Source organism: Eumetopias jubatus, unplaced genomic scaffold (assembly GCF_037043125.1).
Source record: "Eumetopias jubatus isolate StellerSeaLion01/CBP00866 unplaced genomic scaffold, mEumJub1_p1.0 scaffold_4, whole genome shotgun sequence".
NCBI classification, from domain to species: Eukaryota; Metazoa; Chordata; class Mammalia; order Carnivora; family Otariidae; genus Eumetopias; species Eumetopias jubatus.
This window is the reverse complement of record NW_028274810.1, coordinates 72,173,370-72,197,784: the sequence shown is the minus strand read 5'-3', so window position 1 is coordinate 72,197,784 and position 24,415 is coordinate 72,173,370. Positions and strand designations below refer to the sequence as shown.

Below are 24,415 nucleotides of genomic sequence, written 5' to 3'. Positions count from 1 at the left end.
GTTGACCAGGTCCTCCAGGAGGAAGTGAGTCCAGGGGAAAAAGAACGACCCCTGAGGAGGTCAGTGAAGGGGCTTGGGGTAGACAAGTGAGAGTCGAAGTCCTGGAGGACTATGGAGAATGGAGGACACCAGTGATGAGGGATGCAGGGGAGTACTTGGCCTCAGAGCCCATAGCATGGAGGAACGGTGGGCTGGAAGTGGCAGTGAGCACAAGGAAGACACTGACACCCCACCCCTCTCCTGGCCCGAGGAACCCGGAGTTGGGAGAATAAACAGCCTGCACCGAAGAGAACTCCAGGGAGTGGTGTCTCCAGGGCATGTGCCGCTTTCCAGGAAAGTGACGAGAGGAAGTAAAGGAAGTATCCAGGGACCGAGGAAGGCGAATTTACTGGCACGGAACTCAGTCCTGGAGGGCATGATGGGAAGATGGTAAAGAGCCATCCGTGGAGCCCCCTCCGCCCCCACCTTCCCTGGCATCTCTCCTAGGAGTGTCCGCCATGCCAGCCCACCTCCCCCAACTTGACCTCTCTCCCCCTGCACCATCCACTCCCCCACCGCACCTCGCACGTGTCTGTTCTCCGTGCTCCCCCACCTCCTCCACAGACCCTCCCGCTGCCCTGCCCCACCCCAGCCGGCCTGAGTGAGCAGGAACCCCTGCACCTTCATTTCTCAGGTCACTGCTTGGCTAATGGGCTATTAATTTGCTCAATCGTCCCCTGTGAGGCAAACTCAATTTCTGCCAGCCAGTCGTCCCTCCCTGTCGACAGCGTGATTGATTGGAGGAACAGCTGTCACCGCCCGGCTGCCTGCTCTCTGCCTCCCTTCCTGAGAGTCCTCACCACCCTCCTCCTCGGGCCGCTGCCCCGCGCCCACAGAGGCAGCACACCCCTGCCACCTGCCCAAGGATCTGTCGCCAGCAATGAAAAATGACAGAAATATTTAAGGACAAATAAGGTTTCCCAACGCAATTGAAAATGATTACAGGCAGCTACAGATGGGGCCAATCTGACGCGTAGCAGCAAATCAAATCGAATTTCCTTATCGGCGTATTATTTTAGGCGTTATCTGGCACGTCGATGCAGTTATCAATTCAATTTCAGCCGCCAGTCCGCTGTTTACTGTCTCGCCTTTGCTGGGAAAAGGTAAACATGCTCAGCCCAGCAAATTAATTTCTGGCTGAAGCCAGAGGCTGCAAAGGACTGCTCTGCGGTACCCCGCAGCCCCCGCCTTGGCCTTGGGCTAGTGGGCCAGGCTGGCCGGGCCTGGGGCAGGCGAGAGCTTGCCCAGGGACCAGAAGCCCCACTAGTCGCCTGCCCCGCCTCCCCCCCTCCCCGAGCAGGATTCAGGGCTCCTAGGAGACTGAGGTGACCACTGTTGGCTCCGCGGCTGCTGCCAGGGAGAGGTGAAGGTCTCCCATTAATTCCCAGCTAAAAATGACAAATTCATCTTGGACGACAATTAAATGAAGTCAGTAATTGATGCTAATTGATCTCCAGATGCGAGGGCTCCCCTCAGCCTTAGCACCACGTGCCTGTCTTGCTCACTCTCCCCACCCCTCCTCTACTTCTCTCTGCTGCTCTCTGGGTCCTCACCCAGCGCCTGGGGCTCCGGGTCTCCTGACCCCACAGGTCTGGGGGAGACAGCTGGCCTGGGCTGGGCTAGCAGGCAGCGCCTGAGGCCGAGGAACTGGCCTGCTGCCCACCCAGCCCCTGCAGGCACTTGCCATCAGTGCCCCGAGTCCCACCCATCAGCCCAGAAAGCAGGTAACATGCCCTCCTCGGCGGTTCAGGATTTATTGCCCACAGCTGCAGAGGTTCCCACTTCATTTTTATAAGCCCATAGTCAGAGCCAGCAGGGGGTAAAGCACACTTGGATTTACTTTACTTTAAACAGTACAGTCCTATAGCATTTTGGCTCCATGGCAAGGAAGGCACTGGGGCAGAGTATACAGGTACACTCCGTCTACACTCGCATTTAGGCAGAGGTGCTCTGGGCACCCCTGGTGTGTTTATCTAGACGCGAAAAAAGACCCGCACTTGTGTGAGCACCTCCCTGTGTGTGCCAGTGACCCCCACGTGCACATGTGTGTCCAGACACTTGAGAGGATAGGTTGTGCATGTCCACATATGGAGATTTTCCTGGATTGGGCGCTTTTCTACAGTCACAACTAATCCCAGGGAACCCCCCAGAGAGGCTCTATCTGCCCCACCCATCACTGGCCTGGCCCCGCCCAGCATGGGGCGGGGGCCCTGTCTGGAAGTTATTAGCTAATGGGGGAGGGGAGCTGAATTGTAGCTCCAGAAGAGGTGAGAGGCTGCAGTTGTGTTTGGGACAGCCAAGGTCCGCGGTATGAAATAGCTGGGACCCCTGAAGCCCCACCAGTCTCTAAACAGTTTGGCTGGTGCACTCGGTAGAGCAAAGGCTGATGGGGCCAACAGTTGGGGCTCCAGGCCCCAGACTCAGCGAGCTTGATCATGCGTCGGCCCAGAGCCCTTGGCTCCCGTTCGAGCCGAAGTCTGAGCCTAAACCACTCCACAGGCTGACCTCCACCTGGCTGTCCTGCTTATGTTCTCCATTGGCCACCCAGGAGACATGCCTGGCTCAATCCAGGCCCCCTCTACTGCTTGAGACAGGAAATAGCATCCATCACCGTAGGGGTCAGGGAACCAGCCAGGCTCTGGTTTCATAAGGACCCGGAGCTGGTAGCAGGCCATGTAGAGTGGGCAATGCCAATCTGAGCTTTTGCAGGCAGAGGTGGGAGAATGGAAGATGGCATGCGGGCATGTGTGTCACCCCATGTATTATTATATCTGTGTATAAATGCCACATGTAAGGAACTGGTGTGTGTGAGGTACTCTGCACCGTCTCATGGAAAGGAGAGGAGCAAATGAAGGAAGAGGCACTTATAGTAGGGATAGATGACCAGACCAGACCCTAAATAAGGGTCAGGGCGGAGGCAAGAAGTCAGAGAAAACTCCCACAATGTCTCCCAGCTAACGTCTGCATCCTTTGGGGAGTTTAGCAAGGTCTACCGTCATGCATTCATTCATTCATTCAAAGAATATTTATTGATTTCTCTCATTACTATTACTATTCTCTTACTTGGGGCTATGTCCTCTGCTAGATGCTGGAGCTATAGCAGTAAACAAGTTAATCCTTGCCCTCAAGAAATTTCCAGTCTAAAGAGGGTGACAGACACAGAGTAGGCAATTGTAACACTGGGTCACTAGAGGTGGCACAGGAGGCTGTGGGAACACAGAGAAGGCACTTAGTACAGTCTGGGGGAGTCGGGGAAGGCTCCCTGGAAGAAGAAATTCCGAGTCCTTTCCAGCGAGAGTAAGAGTTAGCCAGCTTGTGCCAATGGCCTTTGCCATATTCTTTGGCAAGGCCAAAGCAGAGACAGATAGGCCCTATTTGGTTCCAAGTGACTCAGGAACTGCTAAAAATGTCACCCTCCCCCTGAGCACCAGCCACGGCCCTGGGGTCTGGGCAGGAGGGTACACGGTTGTTTTCAGGGCATCCCCGGGTACTGGCAGATAAATATGGGCCATCGCTAAATGCACATCTCTCCTCTGGCTGCCCCACCCCCACCTCCTCGACCAGGGATGCCTATTAATCCTGACAAATGATGACTTACGAACATGTAATGCAAACTGATTCATCATACATTCAAATCCGCCGCCCCGCCCCAGCGGGAGGCCCCAGCCAGACAAGTGTATTACACGGATAATGTATTTGACGTATTAATAAAACCAGCCGCATTGCTCTGGCGCGGGGACTGGGGAATGCCAATATACGATGACAGATCACATATTGATGAAATCCAGATGTTTGGAATCATAGTCTTGGGGCCTTGTTCATATTGACTGAAGGTAAAAAATGCCATCTGTCAGCGTGTTAACTCTTCCTGTCCCACACTCAGCAGAGGCGCCAATCATGGTTTTCTGGAGGGAAGAGGAGAAAGGGGATGAGCAAGAGAGGGCAGGATGAGTAGTCAGGTGGTCTGGAAGGTGATAGATGGATGAAGTGGGAGTAGATGGTTGTACTGTGGATACAATGGGTGGAGGAGACACTTTTCGTGCCTTATGTTCTTGACCTCTCAGCAGCATGTGACCCTAGCAATGACACCCCCCTCCTTGAAACTCTTTCCTTCTTGGCCTTGATGATACCGTACTTGTCTTTGTCCTCCCTTTGACTGTTCTTAGTCCTTGATGACTTAAACTTCCTCCACCTGTTGGAGCTATTCAAGGTCTGTTCCAGCCTCTTCTTACTGCGTACTTGCTCCCTAGCCGATCTCACCTACTCTCAACTTCAGTAATTTGTTTATTCATTCCTTAAATATTTATTAACGATTTACCATATGTCAGACATTGTGCCAGGCACAGAGAATGCTTTGGTGAACTTCAGCTCTTACCTGTGTGTCAACGTCTCCAGCTCTCTCATTCTGGCTCTGGCTCCCACAGAGTGCCTAGAAAGCATTTTCACATGGACGTCCTAACAGTTCCTCAAACAAGCACTACATCCAAAATGGAACACATTTTCCTCCTCACCAAGCCTGCTTCTCCTCCTCCTATTGCTCAAGCCAGAAACCTTGGAGTCACCCTTGGCTCCTTTGAGGCCTTTAACCCCCACGTCCAACTGGTCCCCTTCTGTCCACCTCCATCATCATCATCACCATCGCCCTCCAACAAAGCACCATAATGTGTCACCTGAGTTAGTGAGATCACCTTCTAAGCAGCCTTCCTGCACTCTCTACTCCGCCCCCTCAGACCATTCTCTGCAGTTAGAATGATCTCTTTTAAGTGCAAGTCTGATATGTCTCTCTCCTGCTTAAAGCTCTCCCATACGTTAAAAAGCAAACAAACAAACAAACCAAAATCATTAACGTAATTAAAAAAGTCCTCCAGGATCTGGCCTCTCTCTCATTATATCTCAACACTCTGCCCCTCACTCACTCTGCTGCAGCCTCACTGGACACTTTTCAGTTCTTCAGTTGGTCCTTCTCCCCTTCTGTACCTTCAAACACACTGTTTTGAACCTAGAACTCGACTTGTCCACAGTCACTGCCTGACTGCTTCCCACTCATCCTTCACACCTTTGCTTGAATGTCATTCCCTTCACCTCCCAGGCCAGCTGATATACTTCCACAGGTCCAAGTACTTCCCTTTCTCTAAAACCACTCTGGGAACGTTTGTTATTGTCCCTATCTGCAGTCAGTTCCCAAGCTCCTTGAGGGCAGAGAGTGTACCTGTCCTGTTCATTATTGCATGGCGTCGGTACAATAGCAGGCCCGTTGTCGGTATCCAGTTGACTATTGAATTATTGCCTGGGTGAGTGCATAGGTAGGTAAGTAGCTGGGTATTACGCAGTGGTTAAGAGCACTAGCTTTGGCGTCAGACAGACCTGAATTTAAGTCCTGCTCTGACCTTCCAGCTCTGTCGCTTCATTGTTCCAAACCCCATTTTCCTCATCAGTGTGATTGCAATAATAGTATCTACATCACAGGACTGTCTCAAAGATGAATGGGATAAAATATGCATAACATTAAGCCTACAGCCTAACATACAATAACAATCAATACATAGCTATTATTAATACACAGATAATGGATAAATGGTTAGATGGATGGACAGATGGATATACTGGCATACAAACCAATCAACAGATAAATGGGTATGGATGGATAGGAAGGACCTCCGTGGAGGCCAGAAGGGCCAGGGCCAGGGTACCTACAGAATCATATACAATCCTGACCATAGCGGGGAAGAAGGCCAAATACAGGGCAAGGCCAGGCTGGTGTCAGAAGGGGACAGATACAGGCACAAACAAGAAACTGGGCTAGCAGCCTACTAGAGATGATAATGACTCATCACTTTGTACAGAGCCCTGGTTTAAGTGAATCCTCACAAAAGTCCTGGGAGCTAGATATTATTATACCTACTTCACACAAGGAAAAACTAAAGCTCAGCAGTGTTAAGTGATTCGCCCAAGGTCTCACAGCTGGTAAGAGACAACTGTGTTGAATTCTGCTTGAAGGCTCCTCTGTGTCCTGGTCACCAGGAAATGGAAGCCCTTCTACCAGGGGTTCGGTGAAGGGAAGGGTGGGGCACACGTGTGTGTGTGTATATACACACACACGGACACACATACATCCTCTTAAAAGGCCCAGCTTCCATTGCCATGTGTCATTAGCGGTACCCTCACCCTCATTTTAACCCTCCCCCTTCTTAAATCAGACACTGGGCAGTCAAGCCCTGCCTTTTGTGGTCTGCAGAGAAAAGATTATGAAGATGGCACTTGCTGCTTGAACAAACAGAGGCAAGAATGGAACCCAGAGGGAACAGAACTAGGACACCACCAAACAGGCCAAGCCAGAGAAGCACCCGCTGGGCGGGGCGCTGCAGGGTCGGATGTGGGTTAGTGATCTCGGAAGGGAGGGCTTTCCCTGTGAAAGAACCCCCAGCCTCCAGTTCCCAGTTCAGCACCAGGTTTCACTATGGAAGATGGCAGAGAAAGAGCAGCTCTGCGGGCCCTGGAGTTGCCTGCTCCCAATGGTCAGCACTTCCCAACAGAGGGGGGCAGCAGAGGGCTGATCTGGGACCCCAGGTGCTTGAGGCCCAGTTCCAAGGCCTCAGGGCCCGACCGGTGGGGAGCCTGGCCCAGGCGAGGAGAAGGCTACTTGGCTTGAGCGCTCCGCTCTCCTCAGCGTGCCTATCCGTCTACACAGCCTGCGGCCAGTCACTTCCGGGTGGAACCTCACCGATTTGGGTGGGCAGGTATTCTAAGCAGCTCCGAACGCGAAGGCGACCTCATGGAGGTCACACAGCTAGGGAGCTTGACCCTGTCGTCGCCTCAGGCTCGTGGAGCTTGAGGTGCCGTGCACGGAAGGCTGAGGACGGGGTCGGGCCCCTCTGCTCCCTGCTCCCCTCCGGCTCCGGGGGCTCCCTGCGGCGGGCGGGAAAGTGGAAGTGGCAGGCACAGTGGGGGCAGGGCGGGGCCGGGGGGAGGTGCGGTAATGAATGTGGACGGGAGGCGGAATGAGCGATCCATCTTTGCATGGGAGGGGAGGGGGCCGCCGGCGTTCCCCCCACACACTCACACACTCAATCAGGCGCTGTCAGACCTCGGGCCGCCTGGCATTTTGGTGAAGAATCTCTCAGCTAAAAATTGTTGTCAGTCCCATTTCCTCGTTATCAGTGCAAGGGCTGAGGCAGCGCCCGGGGATTAACAGGAGCGGCGAGCGCCCGCACCGCCATCCGCTGCCGATAACACTGGGCCTCCCACCTCACCGCCCCCATTCATCATCTTTAGCACTGACAGCCCGTCCCAGTCCCTGTCCCCAGCCCCTCATGCTTCCCGCGTCTCCCCACTACGCTGCTCAGCCTGCCTCCTGACCTCCCTATGGAGCCAGGCCTCCTGAAGAGGGACAAGATTCAACCTAGGCCCGCAATGACCCACACCCACCTGTGGCAAAGGGCCTGGCCCGCTGGGGGGTGGGGGGGAGGGACAGGGGCAGGAGTGAGGGATGCTCAAGGAGAAGATGCTTTCTGACAGCCTGCCTCTGGAGGGCTCGGTCTGCCTACCTGTGATGCTGGCACATTGGCGTTGCAGAAGGGATTCCAGGGATTCCTACATCAGATGGGCAGCTGAACTAGGGATTTCCAGAGGTCTCTCCAGCCTGAGGACTCTCCGATTCTGGGAACTGTGGAAGAGAAGGGCCAGGATGCCTACTCTCAGGCCTGGGAAGAGTAGGGGGTTGAGGACTTCGTTCCCACCCCCGCAAGACCACAGCCCCCTCCTCTTGGCCATCTCCAGCGGTTTTATGGCCCGTTTTATGGCCACTGTAATGGCCCAGGTCAAAAGCTTCAGGGAGCTGTATTCTGGGAATTATGCAAACGAGGAGCAGGCCCAGGGCCAGAGTATGGATTTTGTCATTAAACCTGGGCAGGCCATGTCGTTAGTGCAGTAAAACCCACGTCATGACCACAGGTCTCAATATAAAATTATAGGGAACACAGCGGGGGAGGGGAAGCAGGGGGCCCATGGCCAGGCTGACACCTGCCACTCTAACCCCTGAGAAAATGGGGGTGGGATGGAGGGCATGGGCTTCAGGGTCCCTCTGCTGATCCCTGTCAAGGCTATTCCTAAAGCTGAAGCCAGGAAGAGGGCCCATTGTCCTGATGGGGAAACTGAGGCCAAGCTCCGAAAAGTAGATCTCTGTGGCAGCAAAGCAGATGAACTGAGAACAAGTAAATGGGAATGCTGAGTCCTGGTCCCAGCCTTGGAGGGAAGACTCTGGGCACTAGGAATCCCTAAGAGCCAGAGTTGGTGGCCCAGGCTAAAAGGGGCAGAAACCCTGATTTTTCCCACCTCAGCTCCATGCCCTGGATCCTCTGCTTTGTCAGGTCCCCTCCCTTGCCATTGCCCCCAGTTATGCCCCAGGCCCTGCCTCAATGATCCATTTTAACAGCCTCATCAATTCTCCTTTATTCACCCCTCATGCTTCCATCAGGCACTGCCTCCCCCTGGACCCTACCAACCACCCTCTGGTCCCTCCAGCCTCCACCCTCGAGCGCCCGTTCCCACCTCCCGCAGCCCTGGCCAGGGCAGTGCTGACTGGACCCACTGACCCTTCTTTGGCTTTCCTCTTACTTTGTGATCTCCTTCAGGCCAAGAACGTGTTTTATTTATCTCTGAACTCCAGTTTCTCCTAGAATAATGCCTGAAGTAAAATAATTGTTTAATAAATGTTTGCTGAGTGAATAAATAAATGAAGCATTGAGATCGTGAGCTGAGTACAGGGATCACTGTCCAGTTCAGAGACTCAGTTTCCCCACCTGTAAAACAAAGGTATTGGCCTGCAGAATTTCTAGGGTCTCACTCCACCTCTAAGATTCTTGGGCCGAATGAAGTTCGAGGCAGAGCTGAGACTAGAATCCTCATCTCCCATCTTCCAGACCAGGCCACATCTGCTTCTTTTACTCAGAACTACCTTCCAGCTGTCCTCTGAGCATCTGAGGCATAGTCAGCAAGGCACATGATCAGGAGGGCCCCTTCCCCTGCTCAGAGACCTAACCACACAGACTAGAGCCACACCTACCCTACCCTGGCCCACACCAAGCCTCCACAGTGGACCTCCCAGCTCTGCGAAGATTATCGGGCTTCTAGGATGATCTGCTCTTCTTCCTACAGGCTTTCCCTTCCTCTTTTCCTCTGCTTTGCTTCATTACTGCACATCTAGTCAATGTCAGGTCTGTTTTCAATTGTCTATAAATATCAAGTTGGGTAAGAAATGGTCCCTGCCCACAAGAAAGTCACAACTCATTGTTTTGCTCCCGGTTTTCTGCCTGGAACACTTCTAAGGTACAACTTAAATTTCATTTCTTTGGTTAAGACTTCTCTTTTTTCACTCCTCAAAACACACACCCAGAATGAACTACTCCCTCCTTTGAGCTCTCAGATGACTCAGTCTGGACATCCAGGAGAGCTGTGACCATCCTCAACCTTGTGTCAAAGGGAGGTGGGTTCCTGTGCTCAGCCTGAACTGGGAGCTCCTTCAGGCATGGGGTTGCTAGAGTTAGCAAATAAAAATATATGACCTCCAGGTAAATTTGATTTTTGGAAGAACAATGAGTAACTTTTAGCATAAGTATATGCCATGCAATATTTGAGACATACTTATACTGAAAAGGTATTCATTGTTTACTGAAATTCAAATGTAATTGAGCATCTTATATTTTTTTAAAAGATTTTATGTATTTATCTGACAAAGAGAGACACAGCAAGAGAGGGAACATAAGCAGGGGGAGTGGGAGGGGGAGAAACAGGCTTCTCGCAGAGCAGGGAGCCCGGCTCGGGGCTCAATCCCAGGACCCTGGGATCGTGACCTGAGCCAAAGGCAGACACTTAACGACTGAGCCACCCAGGCACCCCTGAGCATCTTATATTTAATCTGGCAACCCAACTCAACCACCATCATTACTGGCATGGCCTTTATCTCTCTGAAAGCTAATTTTGACCCTTTCTGGGCAACAGTGGGAAGAAGAAGCAGGGAGAAAGATCTTGGCTGAAGCTAAAGAAGCCTTTCTACAGTCGACGTTTACATAGATAGGCAAGGATGTTTCTGGATGAATAGGACTCCTCAACCCCATGCCTTAAGCAGAGGGCAGAGGAGCACTGGGTGGCAAGAGTGACAAGGGAGGAGAGAGTTTAGGCTCCCCCAAGAGGCATGCACTAGGCAACCTTCAGCCTCCTTCCTAGAATAGTGTGCTCTGGTCACCTTCAGCAACAGAGACAGTGACAGAGCTGTGGGTGGGGACATGGTGGGGACAGAGTGCAGGCTCCCAGCTGGACCCCCAAGCCAGCATAAACCAGCACAATACCCACTTGTATTCCCATACAATTTGAAGGGTATTTGGGAGGGGGAAACCCAGAATCTGTTAGGTTCACAAGAGGCCAATGAGGTCATCCATGTGAGAGGTAGTGAGACCCAAACAGGGAGAATATAGATTCCAGGAATATTGAAGAAGCAGAATGGATAGGACGTGGTGGTTAAACGAATGTGGGAGGGACAGTAAGGCAAGGGAAGGGGCCTCAGGGGAGGCGAAGTTTCCCGGCTTGGGTGACTAAGGTGCTGGTGTCATTAACTAAGATGGGCACTGCTGAAGAGGAGCAGTTTTGCAAGGGGTGAAGAAGCTGAAGGGCTTGTTTTTGGATCCGTTGACTTTCAGATTCTTGGGGGACATCCAGGCATCGCTGTCCGTTAGGCGCTTGGATACAGAGGCTGAGAGAACCAGGGAGGGATCTGGGGGAAGAGACACAGATTCTGGAATCTACAGGGCACAGATGGGAGTTAGGGCCATAAGAAGGAAGAAGAGCATCCAGCATGCAGAACAGGGAGAGGGGAAGCTATGGGCAGAATCCTGGGAAGGTGAGGAATCCGGAAAGAACACTACCCCAGAAGTCACATGGGTCCTTTCCTGTCATTCCCCCTCGACTGTGAGGGCCTCAAGGGCAGAGACTAGATCTGATTATATTCTGTGGCCCCACCACTCTGCACCGGGGCTGGTTCAGAGTAGACCCCAGACAACGTTTGCTGAATGACTGCAGGAATGAATCCTCTTTCTCCCTCTTTTCTTCCTTCTCCAGACTTGGGGAATATGAAAGCAGGGAGGAAAGGAGAGACAGAAGGGGCACTGGATATTCTGGGTGATGGCCCAAGACCTTCACTAACCTGTATGAAACGAAGTGATTCAGCTTTGATTGCACAGAGCATTGACTGTGTCCCAACAGATTTCCCAGAGGGGCAGCTGGCTAAGGAGGTGCCATTCATGGCCCCGAGCCACAAAGAAGAGTTGAATTGTCCTGGTGTCTGAGACCCTCGGGCTCCACCCTCCTCTAGGCCAGGAAGTCCTGGGAGGCAGCAGGCTCGGACTGGAGGATTGGGACACTGGCTTTCCGTCCACAGACTAGCCCAGCTTATCTGTCTGTCTCTTCTTCTTCCCTCCCCAGGTAAGAAAAAGGCAGCAGCTTTGTTTGACAGCCAGGCCCCTATTTGCCCCATCTGCCAGGTCCTGCTAAGGCCCAGTGAGTTGCAGGAGCATATGGAGCAAGAACTTGAACAGCTGGCCCAGCTGCCTGCCAGGTAAGCCACCAATTGGGGGAGCCTGCCTGCCAGACGATTCCACTCAGGGTTCTAGACACCAGGTCCCGGGAACAGCCACCTGGCCCAGTCCCCAACCTCTAGGTAGAAGGCAAGGCCCTCCTGTTACTCTCCTCTACTCTGCCTTCAGTCCTCGGATCCTCCAGCAAAATGGTGATGCCTTTCCCTTCTTGCTGTCTTTTCGGAGATGGGAAGAGCGTGACCCCTCTTCAGTCCTCCGCCTCAAAAGGGCACAAGAGGAGCTGGAAAGGGATGAGCCACAGCCACGGGCCTTGCACTGCCATGCTAAGCCTCCGGGTAGGGTAGCAGAAACAGGGACTGGGCCTGGCAGTCTGCCCAGCAGTGTGGCCTTGTGCCGCTATCCAGGGGAGTAAGCACTGCCTTCTCTATGAATCTCAAGGTCTTGAAAGGTGACAATCAAGAATGGGCTTGGGCGGGTCCCCCCGTGCTCCACCCTACCTCCCTTCTCCCTGCCTGAAGGACCAGATGGAGCCTCCTTGAGGGCCTAATGGAGGAGCCAGGTTATCAAAGGGACAGAGCAAGGGTGTGACAAATTACCCCAAATCTTAGCAATTTAAAGCAACCATTTCATTGTACTCATGGAATCTGTGGGTTCAGGAATTCAGACAGAGCACAGAGGGGATCACTTGTGTCTGCTCCAGGATGTCTGGGGCCCCAGCTGGGAAGACTCAATGGCTGGGAGCTGGGATCATCTGGAGCCCCCTTCACTCACATGTCTGGTGATTGATTCCGGCTGTCAGCTGGGACCTCAGCTGGGGCTGTGACCAAAGCACCTACACTTGGCTTCCATGTGGCCTGGGCTTGCTCATAGCCTGGCAGCCTCGGGGTAGTTGGATTTTCTATGTAGCAGCTTAGGGCACTCAAGCAAATGTTCCAGCCAACGAGATGGAAGCTGCATCACCTTTTACAACCTAGCCTCGAAAGTCATTTAATGCCACTTCTGCTGTTCTCAATTGGTCGAGGCAGTATCAGCCCAGCCAGATTGAAGGGGAGCAAACATACACCCCACCTTTTGATGGGAGAGTGACACGGTCATATTATAGGAGAGCACGTGGGATAGGAGACATGGTTGGTTGCAGCCTTCTCTGGAAGATACGTCTGCCAGGGAACAGCCTTCCCCACCATTCCCATCCCCACCCCACCCCTTGTTCAGTTCAAGTCATCAGACTTGACTGATCTTCCTTCTACTGTCTCACCTAATCCCCCTTGCAGGGTGCAGGGGACCCAGAGGTAAACCAGAATGGGTCCCACCCCCAGAAGCTCATTGCTTGAGAGTAAGGGGAGCGGGGCCATAGAAACTGTGAGGGGTAGAGGCTGCTCGATGGGAAGAACTGTGGGGCATGGAGAAAGTGCCAACCCCAGCAAAGAGCAGAGAAGACCTCCTATGGGAGGGGCGGCCTGAGCTGAATTTTGAAGGAAGTATTAGTTATGTGTTCCTGTGCTGCAAATTACCCTCAAACCTAGTGGCTTGAAACAACAAACATTTATTACCCACAGTGTCTATGGACCATCAGTTCAGGAACAGCTTAGTTGGGTAGTTGTGGGTAGTTGTGGCTTCTGGCTCAGTCTCTCATGAGACTGCAGTTAGGATGTCAGCCAAGACTGCAGTCATCTGAAAGTCTGCCAGTGACTTTGGGAGCCATTCCCAAGATGGTTCCTCCACACGTAGGTCTCTCCGTAGGACAGCTTGAGTTTCCCTCTGACATGGCTGCTGACTTCCCACAGAGGAAGTGATCCCAGAGACTCAGGAGGAAGCCACAATGCCTTACATGATCTAGTCTCAGAAGTCATACAATATTGCTTCCAGTGTATTTTATTCTCTTCATTAGAAGCAAAGTCACCAAGTCCAGCCCCCACTCAAGAGAGAATTAAACTCTATAAGCTCTACTTCTTGACAGGAGGAATATCAAAGAATTTGTGAGAATACTTAAAACTAGCACAGAAGACTATACAAATGATAAAATAATAATCCTGTTTGAACACTCGCTATATGCCAAGTACTCTACATTGCATTAATGTATTTAATCTTCACAACAACCCTCTAGGGTAGGTAATAAAAAATTATTAGCTCCATTTTACAGATGGGGAAACTGAGGAACAGAGGGGCTAAGTGGCTTCTCTAAGGTTGCACAGCCCAAAAAGTGGTAAAGATAAGATTCGAACCCAAGCAATCTCACTGTAGTGCTGCGTCCTTAACCGATCCCGGCATACACACACATCCCTGACCCTCCCCAGCACACACTACCTGGGACTAGCCTAAAAGGGGCACAGCGGGAAAGAAGTACCTTTCCGCAATTGAGTTCCACACCTTGGCTGTCTGGAAGGGTTTCTGGGTAATTTGCTTCCAATGGAGGACTTCCCCTCAATAAGAACAGAGAATAGAGGCAGAGGTGTGTGGAGGGACCTGCAGCGTTCTGTAAAAGCTGTGGACCCCTAAGGATCTAGAAAATGGGGGCCCAAGCTCTCTGCCTCCTCAGTGGGGGCCACACTATAGCCTAGTCCCTGTGGCCCCACCCCTGCACAGCCCAGGGAGTCCACATCTACCCACAGAAGTGCCCCCCAGCCGTGATCCTGCACCAGTACCCCCCCGTATTTCCTCAGAGCACCCCCTACTTCCACACGCTTACCCCCATGTCCGTTTACCCACCCAGAGCCCCCACATCTGCTCCGCCCCTCATGGCTGTGTCTTGCGTCCCCCACTTCTGTGCCCCTCACGTCCAGGCCCAGCCCAGCACCCCCTAACCCTTGGCACGCCCCCCCCCCCCCCCCCGGTGTCTGACAGCCGGACAGCGGGATCTGCACAGCAAGTGAAATTCCCGTCGGATCGATAAAGCCGAAGCGCTGGCGGCGACGGGTCGATGGTTTTATCTGTCTCGGCCCCGCCGCGCCCGGCGCGCTGACAGTCCGACCGGCCGGCAAAGGCGTTCAAGGGCAGCAGCGCCCGCCGCCCCCTCCCCTCCCATCCCCTCCTCCGCCCTCCTCTCCCTGCGGCCGCTGCGCCCACCGGACTGCGGGCTGGACCGGCCGCCGCTGCCCTCGTGATTTATCTGGATTTTTAATTGGAAAAAATTTGCGAATTAATTGATTTCAGGAACTTGCCAATTAACATTGTAATTGGGTGCGTGATAAATTCCCAAGGAGCGTGTCAGCTCCCTCCGGGCTGAGGGCGAGGGCGCCGCAGAGCCGGGGTAGTGCGCGGGGAGGGCCCCAGCCTTGGCTGCCCTTGCCCCGCCCCCGCCCGCTGTCTGGGAGGCAGGAGGAGAGACGAGGAAGTGGGGGAGAAGATGTGGCACCTGGGCTCCTGAGATTCCTACCCACCCCCCACCCCCACCCCCACCCCCACACCCCTCCCTGCCACCGGCTCCCTGAGCTGAATGGGACCTTTGCCCAGCCATTTCACAGATGGGGAAACTGAGTCTTGCAGGAGGGCGGAGCTTGTGTGTGCCTGGGCACCGCTGGCACGGAGGGCATCCCCCATCCATGGCATATGGCCAGAGCCTTCCTGCCCAGCTCTCCAGTCCTCTCCGTTCCCTTCCACTTCATGCTCCCTGCTCCCCTCCCTTCTTCTCCTCTTCCCTCCAACTTTCCCCTTCCTGCTCTTACTCTGCCTTTGCCTCTGCTCTCCCACCCCTCCCACAGCTTAGCGGGCTCCGGAGCCTGTGGACGCTGCTGCAGGGTGCCTCTCCATCACCTGGGACGCCTCCCTCCGTCCCTGCCACATGGCTGCTCCCCGAGAAGTTCTTCAGGATGGGCCTGGTGTTGTGCCTTCTGCTTCCCTTTGCCCAACAGCACAGAGCAGCAACCTTCCTCCCACCCCCACCCCCAGCAGGCTGCTATTTGACACACCTGAGGATTCACACAGAGAAGCAGGGACCTCTTGGCTCCCAAACTAGGGCTGGCTGCTTTTTACGGACACAGGCAAACGCGTGTACATGACATACAGGCACCCGTCCACGCCCACATTCCAGCACACTAGATATGCTCACATACACACACACTCATTCCCACAGGTACGTGGGCACACAGACACCTACAGGAAGAAGAGTCAGAACTGTTGGCAAAGCACGTCTACTTTTCAAAGTACTTTTACATTTGAGATCAGAGGCTGTGCCCACACACCCTCCTTCAGCCCGGCCTCCCCTTTCTCAGTCCTGCACAGGAGTGCAAACAGACCCCAGGACTCAGCTAGTTAGAACAAGGAGGGCATAGTTAGATTAAGGACAGATTGAAGGGGGCTTTCAGGCCTGGAGGGTTGTCCTGGATGCAGAGGGGGAGTCAGAATATTGGTGAGCCACAAGAACCTTGACCAGATTGCAGAAGTGTAGGAGAATCGCTCTGGAGGCCAGTGTGGAGCATGAATTGGGGGTCAAAGCAGAGAGACAAATGAGGATGTTGGGCAGGGTCCAAGGGACAGATGATGAGCTGACCCACTGGCCTGGGACAATGGCAGTGGCCTTGGGAATGATGAGAGACTGGTGGAGGAAGAAGCAAGAGAACTTAGGTGATTACTCACAGGGTACTTGCTAGGAAGAGCTTTCTGACCTGGGTGACCAGAAGGGTGATGATGGCAGAGAAGGAAGTTTCTGGGGAAAGGAGGAGACAATGGACAGGGCTCTGGGCATGCTAAGCCTAAGATGTCTCTGGGATGGTGATGGGGTAGAGACTGGTTGTGTGCAGACAGGCAGCAACATACAGGGGGCTGAAGATTGGAGGGTTGTGGGGAGTGACCCCCAGACTTCTCTGTGGCCCTCAGGCAGGAGTTTCCACCCAGAGAAAGGAAAGAGCCCTAGGCATGGAGAGATGGCACAGAGGTGCAAGTGAGGCGTGGCTTGGTGAGGCCTGAGCCTGGGGACCTTTCCCGGGAGGCTTCCAAAGCCACTTTGAGACCTGGCCTCTAGGATGGGAAGCCAGCTCTCTGGTCAGTGCTTTCAAAGTGCTGAAAGGAGCCACAGGGAGGCTAGGGGACTCTAGAGAGGCAGGGTATGGAGATGGCAGTGCCCCCACCCCCACTTAAGCCTTATTTAAGGCCGGCCTCGGTGTTTGGTTGGGTAATGAACTAGATAAACAATTCCCCAAATAGATTAAAACGAAGTGTAACTTACAAAGGCGGCTGGTGATGATGGTTTATTCCTGGGCAGCACACCATTTCTTTATTTCCAAGGATAATTCAGTGTAAATCACCTTAATTAAAAGTGTCAGCCCAGCCCATGAATATTGTACTTAGGAACGCGTTTCCTGGGTCCCAGTTATAATTTAAAACCCATGGATCACTAGGCAGCGAGTGACTGAGAAGGGAGGAAATCGTTGGGGGCGGGCTGTGGAAACAGGGAGGGATGGAAGGCAGAGGAATCTGTGGGCTGGGCAGGAGCCAGTCGGCCTGTAGCTCTGGAGCTCGGACCTCCCCTTTCAGTGGCAGGCTTTTCACCAGACTCCTGTCCCTGGGGAACCAAGCACAGTCAGAGGTAATCAGGTTGTTGGAAGAAGGGGGGGGGGCACTTGCTCAGAGAGAGGGAAGGAGCCGGAGGCAGGCTCCTTGGATATAAACCAGTCCAACTTAAGGGGGAGGGAAGAGTATTGGCAAAGGGAGAGGTTGGACATTCTCACCGTAGAGGTCCTCATTTCTACTCACCAGCAGAGCAAACTAAAGCCCAGTGTCAGTGGGATGTTCCCAAAGTAGAGATAGAAAAAGAACTCCAAGCTCTGTCCTCCAGCCTACCCCCTGAGTATCTTTAGGGAAGCAGTGTGAGCAATGGAAAAGCAGCCCTTCAGACTTGGTCCAACAGGAACTCAAATCCCTAAACCCTACATGGACTGTGTGAACATAGAGGTGTCATTTAACCTCTGTTAGTGAACTTTGTAAAGTTTTTGTGAAGATTAAAGAGAGAACACATATAGAGTACCTGGCCCATACCTGCCAGACCTGTCCCATGTGGTTGGTGCACAATCATTGTTCACTCTGTCCTTTTCGGTCCCAACCTGATCCTGTTCAGACAAAGCGCAGACCTCAGGCCAGGGGTCCAGTGAGAATACTGGTACACAGAGATGCCTCATTTCTGTACCTGTCCAGACACAGGTGCAATGGGATGTCAGTCCTTGTTGAGTGAGTGAAGGAAGGCTCAAAGTCATGAAGTCCCCAACTAGTTGCTCCTAAAGAGCAGCTCAGTTTCTTCTCTGTACCCATTGCCTAAATCAGGGACTGGCTGGGAGCAAGAATACAGGGACTGTTCAGGAACCAAATGGAACTGAGTGGAACCTGGTCTGGCTGTCCTTCCCAGTCTGTGATGCCCACACTGTGTGATCGCACAGGCAGGCAGCTCTGCGTTTACACTCAGACCTTAGGCTCATGCTGCTGCTGAGCCCGGTGGGCTCTGCACTGTGATGCGTGTGTCTGTGTGGGTGTGTGTCCACGTGTGTCTGCATGTGTGGGTGCGTGTCCGTGCATGTGGCTGTCTGCATCCATGCATGTATTTCTGTGGATGTTGGCGCCTGAGCAGCTCCTCACCCAGGTCTGGGGGACTGTTGTGAATGGGTCTTTATTTACAACATGTTTGAGCCTCTGAGTGTGACCACATGGGTCTGAGTGACTGTTGACAGAATCATGGACAGTAGATATGTGTGTATTTGCCTTTATGCCAGGGTTTCTCAACCTCAGCACTATTAACATTTGGGGCCAGATAATTCTTCGTTGGGAGGGGCTGTCCCATACATTATAGGATGGTTAATATCCTCTACCCACCAGATGCCATTAGCAAACTCTGGGCCCCCAGTGGTGATGATCAGAAAGGTCTCCAGACATTGCCAAACATCCCCTGGGGGACAATGAGGACTTTATCTGAATCCACCTAAGCCTTTGCTCACATACTGGGTGTATCTACTACGTCTGACTGTGTGGGTGTTCCCTGGGTCCATGCCCTGTGAGTCCATGCATGCCCCACACATTCTGCCTTGGGTGTGTGTCTGTGTGTCTTTTGTGCCTTACAGATAGCTCTGTGGGTGTGCTGTACCTGCATAGCTTGTACATGTCCGTGCAGGGACCCTGTGTCAATGGGCTGTGTCTGCCTCCTGCATGTATCAGCCAGCGCCTCCGTGCGCATGTATTTGTATGTGTGTGTGAGTGCACGTGCATGAATGTGTGAGCACAGATGTGGTGAGCAAGTGGGGGCAGCAGGGAGGGAGGGACAGGAACAGGGATATTAATGTTTCTGAAGTGGATCTGATTTGATACGTCTTGTTCCATTGTCAGCATCTGTTTAGCAGGGATTTGTAATACTTTGTGGCTCTGGATCACTCATGCTTAGCGCGGGATGTGGCCTTGCATACCAATTTTGTTATTAAACACAGTCCTCGCCTCCCCCACAGCCCATCCATCACCTCCCGCCCCTGCCCCCACCTGCTCCAAGCCGCCCACCATATTTCAGGGCCCAGCTCCCGCCCGCCTGCCGCGCCCGATGCCGGAGGGCCTGGGGCTGACAAATTGAATCAGGGGGAGATCATTCCTGGCCTAACGCAGTTTGCAGCGTGTTGGAGGGAGAATTGACAAGAGCCATGTCAGCTCCATCACCCCAATCCCATAGGAGCTAAGAGCAGGCTGGGGACAGGAGGTGGAGGGAAGGGGGCATCCAGGATATGCAGAATCCTCAGGGCTGATAGCAGGAGTCAGGTAAAGCCTCTTTCCTCAGATTCACGAGGGAGCCTACCAGGCCTAGTGTCTATGCCCCCTCCCAGCTCTTGCCACGGGTCCCTGATGGAGGCTGAGCTAGTCAGGGCCAGCTGGGGTTGAATGGCCTTGGTAGAGCTTGGCTGCACAGGGCTGGGCTAAGCTGGCTATGCCTTCTCTTTTTGGGGTCTTGCTATTCTTCTCTTGCATGCCCTGGGCAGCAAGTGGTATGGTCACCCTGTTCTCTTCTTTCTTGGCAGCAAGAATTCCCTTCTGAAGGATGCCATGGCTCCAGGCACCCCCAAGGTAGGTGGACAATTGTGTGTTTTCCTCCTACCCATCCTAACCTAGGCCTACCCATGACTGATTTCTCTCGAGGAAAAGGAGCTCTTACTGGATGCCCAACTGTCTCCAGGGTTTGATTGTCAGTCTGAGGCGGAGGGCTAACCTGTGTGCTTGAGTGTGCATGTGCGTGTGTGTGTGTGTATGTGTGTGTGTGTGTGTACTCTGAGCACGAGCCAGAGTATGTTCATCTGACTTCTTCCTCTTCCAGTCAGGACAGGGGTCAAAGCTAAGAATGACCTGGAGGCATGGGGGGCTCGGACATTAAGACTCAAAGGAGGAAGGTGAACTGTAGCAGGTAAAGAAAAATACAGAAGTGCAGGCCAAGACAGAGAGTGCACTGGCCTTCAAAGCCAGGCCATGGGTGTGTGTGTGTGTGTGTGTGTGTGTGTGTGTGTGTGTGTGTGTGTGTGTATTTTGTCCTGAGGGCAGCAGGGAGCCAGGGAGGATGTTGGGCTCATCTGGGGAGACAATCTGCCCCCTCTAAACAGATACTATGGGAGAGAGGTTTGAAAGCATCAGACAGAGAAAGGAAAAATGAAGGGCAAGTGGCTGGCTCAAAGGAGGGGCCAGAGAGGCCTTAGCACAATGACGTGATTTGTACCAAGAACTCCCATAGGTGGCCCCAGAGGCAGATGGTACTGCTTCCCCAAAGGTGATGATTTTGAGGGAGTGGGGACCTGAGGAGGAGAACTAGACCCTACTCACTGAGTGTCCCCTTCCTCACCCTCGGTAAGGCAACATCCTTTCTTAAGAGTTCTCAAAATGACTCGTAAAGGCAGGAAACCCTGGCCCTTTTTATAGGGAGTGAGGAGTGAGGGTTAAAGCTTCAGAAATGGTGGGCGCCTGGGTGGCTCAGTCGTTAAGCGTCTGCCTTCGGCTCAGGTCATGATCCCAGGGTCCTGGGATCGAGTCCCACATTGGGCTCCCTGCTCAGCGGGAAGCCTGCTTCTCCCTCTCCCACTCCCCCTGCTTGTGTTCCCGCTCTCACTGTCTCTCTCTGTCAAATAAATAAATAAAATCTTAAAAAAAAAAAAAGCTTCAGAAATGGATGAAATCAGTCAGGAGGCATGCACAGAGAAATTAGAGCGAAAGCCAAGAAGAGAATCTGGGGACCCCTGCATTGGGGGTTCAAGATAAGGTATAGGCACGAGGAAAGGGGCAAAGGAGGAGGGGTCGCAAGTTAGGAGGGGCCCAGGAGAGCCTGGTACCCCAGACTCTTCGGGGAGAAAAGTTCCAAATATATGAGGTGGTCAGCAGTTGAAGAGAGAAAGTCCAGAGAAGGGAACCATTGCATTAAGAAGTCTTAAAGGCACTGGTGACATCTGAGAGGGCAGTTTGGAGAAAAGGAGCCAGAGCGATAATATTACCTCCCAGGTTGGCCCAACTCCCCCGGAGGCCTCAGAAAGGGTGGGAGTGGATTTTGCACCTTCATTCAGGAAATCACTCAACACAGAAAGTTGGACAGAATGAGGGGCAGAGACAGATGTAGGCCCTGCCCAAGGAAGCAAAGTCCTCTGGTCCTAAAGAGAAAAGGTGGGTGTTGCCACGGAGCTGTGGACCATGCAGGTGGGGAGCCACCCACCCGTGGATGCCTGCAGCATTCAGTGGTTGTGGTTAAGGAAGGTAGGCCAGCCGTTGCCACCTGACGCCTGACACCTGAGCATGGCTGTCAGGGCTAGGCATTGGACCCCAGTGAGGCCTGTGCTCGAAGGATAAACACAGATGCAATCCACGTCCATACCTGGCCCCACACATATGCAGATGCTCACACTACCGAGGTCAGAATACTCACACAGGAGGTCTTAAAACCTGTGTGGATCCTGCCACCACCGACACAGGCATGTTGATAATCAAACTCAGAGGCAAGGACCCCTGCTCGCCCACTTCCAGATTCATGCTCACGCCCCAAAGCTGACCATTTCAGGGTCTATCCCCTGCCTGTGGCTGAGGCTGTAGGGAAGTGGGCCATGGGTGGAAGAGGCATAAGGTAGAAGGTTCAAGCCAGAGACTGAGAAGACAGGGAGGCGGAGGGAGGGGGGAGGAGGAGAGGGCGAGGGGGCCTTAGACAAGATTGATGGCCTCATTGCCATTAAGAAAAAAATTAGCCGGTGGCGGCTATCATATTAAAGGGTGAAGAAGCCGTGAATTATTTTCTTAAAGATCTTATCGCTTACAATGATAATTTTACCTTCCAAAAGGCCACTTTTAATGAGGCGAAGAGCCAGGCAAAAAGTCATGATTTAATGCCGGGATTTTTTTTTCAAAACACATTTTACTGCTTTTTGGTCCATGTTTAAAAAGCGCCAGTGACCTTTTTTTATTCTGCTTGCCCCAGGTGTAATGCTGGGGCCTCTCAGGGCTTCTAACTTAGAGAGAATGAGAGAGAGAAAGCACACAAGAGGGAGCTTTCTCGTGGCGGGGGGCAGGGACCCCCACATTGTTTCCCCTCCTCAGCATCCTCCCTGGGACCAGAGAAGGAGAAGGACATTGCCTGAAAGCCCACCTTAATCTGCACTGGGCCTGCCTGGCTGGGTGAAGAAAGGGCTCCAAGTTGCAGGCCCTTCCCAGGCTCTTTCCTCTGCCAGCTCTTGGGGAGAGGCTGAGTCAGGGAGCCCTGCCAGGCCAGCAGCTGCCCCTCCCCAACCAGGGCCCTTGCCTGAGGATGTGCAGCTTAGCCACCGCATGCGGGTCACATCCTAAGGCTCGGTTGGAGATGAAGGATAAATGGCTGCTCCATCTTTCCCAAATTGCTTTCTTTGGGCTGTCACTGGCGATTTGGCATGGTTTCTAGGCTGGGGAGGCCTCCTAGGGAATTGTATGCTTCCGGCTCCGAGCCCTGCAGGCTGGAGAGGGTGGGGGAAGGAAGTAGGGATTGCTTTCAGGCCTCCAGGCCCCCCCGTTTGCAGCTGAACAGGCCTTGGCAAGAGCCGGCAAGAGCCGGCAAGAGCCGGCTGAACGTGCCATGTGGTATTTAGAATTGTGGCGCTCGAACACAATGTAAAGCAGACAGTTTATTAATCTACACTGCAGGCACATGTAGGAGAGGCTGCACAGGATTGACGTGGGGGGGTTAGTTCTGCTGGGGTTCTTGCTGGGGTCACTGCCGCAGCGCAGGGATAAATGGACCCAGCGTACATCCCTAGCTGCATGCGGGAAACTCATATATACTATTTAATTTACTGTCTCCATAGCAGGGCTGCCGTCAGCCTGTATTAGGGGCAGGCAGGGCAGCAGGTATGTGGCTTTACCCCCAACCCTTCGGGGGGGCGTCCCAGAGTCTCTGCTTGCTAAGGGAGAACAAAGCATATATCATCTCAGCCCACTGGGAGTGGGCAGGGAGTCCTGCCCCACTGGGGCAGAGATTACCTGAGGTCTGGGAGGTTTGGACCCTCTTGAAGGTCTCTACCCGTTCCCAGAATCAAGCCACCCTCTTCCACCACCATAACCCCGGGACCCCAACACCTGCCTGCCTTCTCAAGAGTGGTTGAGACTATCCCTCTGCCTTCCTCTCTGCCCCTCTCCCCAAAGCTCCGTTGGACTGGGAAGTCTAGGAGACTGACTGACTGCAGGTCTCATTTGGCCTGAGGCGACATGTCTCTTTTCTTCTTCCAGTCCCTCCTGTTGTCTGCTTCCATCAAGAGAGAAGGAGAGTCTCCAACAGCGTCACCACACTCCTCTGCCACTGACGACCTGCACCACTCAGACAGATACCAGGTGAGGAGGGGGTGGGTGAGCATCAGAAGGAAGCTCACGTAGATGAAAGCTTAGAGGCGCCTGCCTGGTGCTAACTCCTCCCCCTCCTTGGGAGGGGAGAAGAGAAACCTGAACTGTATTTGGTTCCCTCTGCGTCCACTGCCCCTAACTGAACCCAGAAGGCACAGGTGTCAGGGAATAGGCCTTCTACAGATGGGTTTTAAGGAGTGATGCCAAGGTCACCTGGGTTCTGGTGGGCTCTGAGCATTTCTGAAGCTTCTCATTCATCAAGAGGTATCCTATGTGGCTTCATTTCATGAGGGACCCAGAGACATAGCCCCAAATCCCCTGAAGATTTCAAAACCAGGATCCCTTGAGCGAATAACTATTCAGTGCTGCCAAACCTTGGTATCAGACCCAGAAAGAGACAGGCAGACATTACCTGTGAGTGCCTTGGGCAAAGAGGAAGGGAGTAATCACACAGTCCCAAAAGATCACAGCAAGAGGGGGCCTGAGGGTAACATCCTAGCTCTATATGGATATCCTTTGTGATAAGGAAAGAGAAAGAACTCCCCCAGAAGCTTCTGTCTGAGGAGAGACAGAGTCCTGCCCTTAGGAGCCCCAGTCAGATGGAAGAAAACAGGGCCTTCCTCCAAGAAACATTTGTTTCAATGGCAATAGGGCTTCTCAGGAAGCCCCAGCGTAAAAGGAGAAAACAGCTCTGACTCAGCCCTGATTGGATGTGGAAAGACAAGGCAGCAGGGACCTATAATCCCAGATAGAGGACCTGGGTCACTGCTGGCACACAGGAAGCCTTTGTTGGAATTAAGAGATGTTCTCCTTGGGCCCCCTTTCCTCCCAATTGACACAGCCTGGCATCAGGGTGCAGAGCTTAGAGAAGGGAGCAGGGGAGTGGACACCAGCCTCCACTGGCACCTCCTGTGCTTCTATATGGGACTCAAACTGCATAGTCCAAAGTGCTAGCCCCCCAGAAGAATCCCCACTCTCATAAACCTTGGTTCAAGAGAGGCAGTCCA

At 53.2% G+C, this 24,415-nt stretch overlaps 1 protein-coding gene across 3 annotated transcripts in view; it reads left to right on the top strand.

The window, feature by feature from the left end:
• The window catches only part of RNF220 (ring finger protein 220), a 214,479-nt gene that overhangs the window by 167,392 nt on the left and 22,672 nt on the right, over positions 1-24,415 (top strand). For all 3 annotated transcript variants that reach the window (XM_028123201.2, XM_088022462.1, XM_088022463.1), the window contains exons 2-4: positions 11,512-11,644; positions 19,601-19,646; positions 23,298-23,399. In XM_028123201.2, the coding sequence (XP_027979002.2) occupies positions 11,512-11,644; positions 19,601-19,646; positions 23,298-23,399 (281 nt within the window). The remainder of the gene's footprint in view (positions 1-11,511; positions 11,645-19,600; positions 19,647-23,297; positions 23,400-24,415) is intronic.